This window comes from Apis dorsata, unplaced genomic scaffold (assembly GCF_000469605.1).
Source record: "Apis dorsata unplaced genomic scaffold, Apis dorsata 1.3 scaffold_87, whole genome shotgun sequence".
NCBI lineage: Eukaryota > Metazoa > Arthropoda > Insecta > Hymenoptera > Apidae > Apis > Apis dorsata.
Window position 1 is genome coordinate 633603 of NW_006263385.1, and position 3696 is coordinate 637298.

Below are 3696 nucleotides of genomic sequence, written 5' to 3' on the forward strand. Positions count from 1 at the left end.
AAACTCAATGCTCGAGAATTTTGAAATTTTTTTTAATAATTTCCAAAACTTTCAAAACAAAGGATCAATCTTTAATTATTTCGGAAATCGAATAATTGGTTACAATAGAGTTGATCAGTTTGTCTTTTGTGCAGCTTAATTAATCGAATCGAATAATTTGAGTTTGAGTTAAAAACTAATTTGAAATAAAACTGATTTAAATCTTCATCCCTCTTATTTTACCTGGAATTTAACTGACTGAATCGAGTGTACGAATTAAATTCTACACGAATCAAAGAAAATTACTAAGCAACGTATTAATATCTTGAATAAAAATGAATGATAGACTAAGAGTTAACGTTCTGCACTTTCGAATTTCGAAGAATCATAATCAAAATGTTGATGATTAGAAAATTGAAAGAGAATCGTTCTTACGGTAGATATCTTCTCGAATAAATTTAATAATATCTAATCACTCGTGCGCTATCGAGTTACATTTCAGTGACCTTTCATCAAAAGGTGTACCATTTCTCATGTGGATCTCTGAACAGTGCATCGAATAATGTCAAATTTAATCGATTGATTCTACAAACGCGTTATTCAACGTTGTATAATAAAAATTCATGAACACTTAAAAATTGTTTATTAGAATAAAAAAAATCTTGTCTTTATCAAAATCAATCAAAATATTTCCCAAAACTTCTAACTTCTAATCATTCTATATCATTCACTTGTAACTTCTGCCAAACTAATCGTACAATATTTAATTTTAAAAGAAAAATTAAGCATTAATCATATCTTCGTGGCAAAATCTTCGTAGAAAATTTTTTTCAAAGAATGAAATCAAATTCTCCTCTAAATACTTCGTATATAGCTAATTCCATCACGAGCAAGAGCTATTTTATGCGAGCATTAAAATCACCGACCGCGTGAAACTTCCAGTCACGTATACACACACCGATCGTTGTATGTAAATTTCGAAGAGAACTGTTGTCTAGCTTGATGAATTCGAAAACTTACGGCCGATTCAAGGAACAACAATACGAGTTCGATCGTATCGAGTTCTGCGTACTTCGAAGGAAATCGTGATGACAAGAACGGGCGTGTGTGATTATAAGGAAACGGGGATTATGTTTCGGGAACATGGTTCGTTCAATTTAGAATCTTGGAGCACGTAGGCACGTAGGCTTGTGGAAATCGAGAAGAAGGAAGGTTCGTTCGAGAAAATTAATGAACCAACGTGTGTGATAATCGGGAGAAAATGAAACGAGGAAATCGAACGATCATATTGATTGCTTCGTCTGCATTTTCGTGCTTCTTCGTTTCCAATATTGGATACCGAGAAAAGTAAAAAGAGAAAATTATAATTCGTAGTACGCAATGATGGATTTCGCACGTAATGGTCGTGAATAGTTTGTGAATAAATCAGGAAACATACGTACATGTAATTAATTGCATGTAAATAATTGCATTTTTGCCACAAACGTCAATATAATTCTTAACTACCTAATAGAAATTGTGATTCATGAAAAATGATTAAGGATCATTTTTCAGTTGATTTTTGTTAAATAACAAATTATTATAAAATTATTATATATTAAATCTAATTATTAATATTAATTTAATAAAATATATAATATAAAATTATTATATATTATATTTTTATAAAAATAAAGCAAATCGAGTATATTTACAGAATAGTAATAAAATAGTAATAAAATAAATTGAAAAAAAAAGTTGTTTGTTATTCACGAGTATATTTAATAAATTTTAATAATTTTAGCAATGTAACTAAATCAAGTTTGTATTCAGGGTTCTATATTTTTCAGATACAGATAGCGAAAGCGAGGATGGCTCGAGAACGAGGTTAAACTTCAACATCATCCCCTATACGGTGAGTATATTCGTTTCTTACAGTTCAAGACGAATAGACTCGAATTGAAAGTCAAGGAGAACGAACGTAACCCGAGCTCGGGGAATGCATAAATATCTGTTATCGATTGAATCTGCTACGATGCATTTGATTCATGCGACAAGTTGAGAATATCTCTTCGTTCGAATCTATTCCACACACCGGTTATTTGCATACCGCATTCAGTTATTCCGTTTATTCCAAATTTTAATCACATATCTTATCCAATTTCTTTTCTACGTCAAAAAAATATAATTTTCCTTGATTGACGAACACAGATTATCGTTAAACAAAAATAAAAATGATTCTTCGAATCATCATTTCATATTTCTGTGAAATATCGTCAGAATAGATAAGTTCACTTAAATATTGGCAAAGGTAATAATAAAATTTTTTAAAAACATGTTGGGATCAATTATAAAACACGTTTAAATTTACCTCATTTATTGGAAAAAGATAATTTTAACAGTGCCACGAAAAGTTTTCTTTTATTCATACATAGAATTTTTTTTTTCTTAATTGCCAAAGTTAATTACCAAACCCTATAAAATAAATTGTAATTTTGAATAATATTTTTTTTATAGTCTTCGTATATATATATATAATCCAATCAAATTAATTCATCGCTTAGCTTGTCAATAACATTATACATTCCTTATTATTGTCTTTAGACTTTGACTCATTGTTCTATTTATATTCAGTGCACACAATATCGAAATTGCAATATTCGTAAATCATAGTGATTTGCAACGATTAAGTTTTTTTCTTAACCTCGCATAAGGAATTTTTTAAGAATTAAACAATTTATAGATCAAAGTGCAAGAAAAAAACAGCACGATCCATCGATCAATCGATTTTATTAAACTCACGAGACTCGGTAAGTTGCTAGGCATGATTCATCGTCGCGTATGTACTCTACCAGTCAGTGTCAGGAAACTCTTATTCATTTTCAATTATCATAATGTTCTGGACCGTTATTGCTTGCTTATTTTCCTCTTAACTTATAAAATAAAGTAGCATCTATATATACGCTTATTTTTTTCTTATTTTTTTTTTTTTTTTTTTTTATTCTCTAAACTTTGTACAAGATATTTATTACAGAGATGGAAACATTTCTTAACGTCTGATCGTCGTTTCCCTCGCTTATCACGAATCAATCGAATAAATGAATGATACCAGATTATCTAATTGTGTAATATCACTTGCCATGATAATCTTTCGTATATTTTTGAAATGAAATGAAAAATCTATTTAAGTTCTCTAATTGTAGATATTATTATCTTTTTTTTTTTTCTTATCTTTTTTTGTTTTCGAGATCATCGTTATTAATTTCAATGTTTATATAACTTTATAGATTAATAGCAATAACGTAATCGATTGACGTTCAATCGTTTAAATATTTCGTATCTCGTTCATTTTAAATCATTTTATTATACGTTTAGAGCGAAGCGAAAAAATTTCTTTCAATTCCAGCCCGAAATCCATTTGTGACACAAAAGAACCATCAAAGAAAAAAATTAAATGATAAGTTTTCAGTGAACCACTATAAATTTTATCATCCAGTTTATCGTGGTACCGCAAAGAATTAATACGAACCAATAATATTTTATTAATGGACGTACCGTGTCACGTCAGAGGTGACATTGTAACATTCTCACGTATAAGATCTGTGACGTAATATTTTTTCTTACCTCACGCGTACATTACATCTGATCCACCAGATGATCATATTATAAAAAAACAACTAACCAATAAGAATTAAAATCGTGAAATATAAAATATAGAAAAAAAAAAAAAAAAAAAAA

At 29.0% G+C, this 3696-nt stretch overlaps 1 protein-coding gene across 22 annotated transcripts in view; it reads left to right on the forward strand.

The window, feature by feature from the left end:
• Positions 1–3696, forward strand: part of LOC102672923 (TLD domain-containing protein 2) — a 194062-nt gene that overhangs the window by 139549 nt on the left and 50817 nt on the right. For 17 of the 22 annotated variants that reach the window (XM_031508465.1, XM_006611362.2, XM_006611364.2 and 14 more), the window contains one exon: positions 1809–1873. In XM_031508465.1, coding sequence (XP_031364325.1) covers positions 1809–1873 — 65 coding nt within the window. The remainder of the gene's footprint in view (positions 1–1808; positions 1874–3696) is intronic. The other 5 variants (XM_006611365.2, XM_006611361.2, XM_006611348.2 and 2 more) reach the window with 1 other exon arrangement.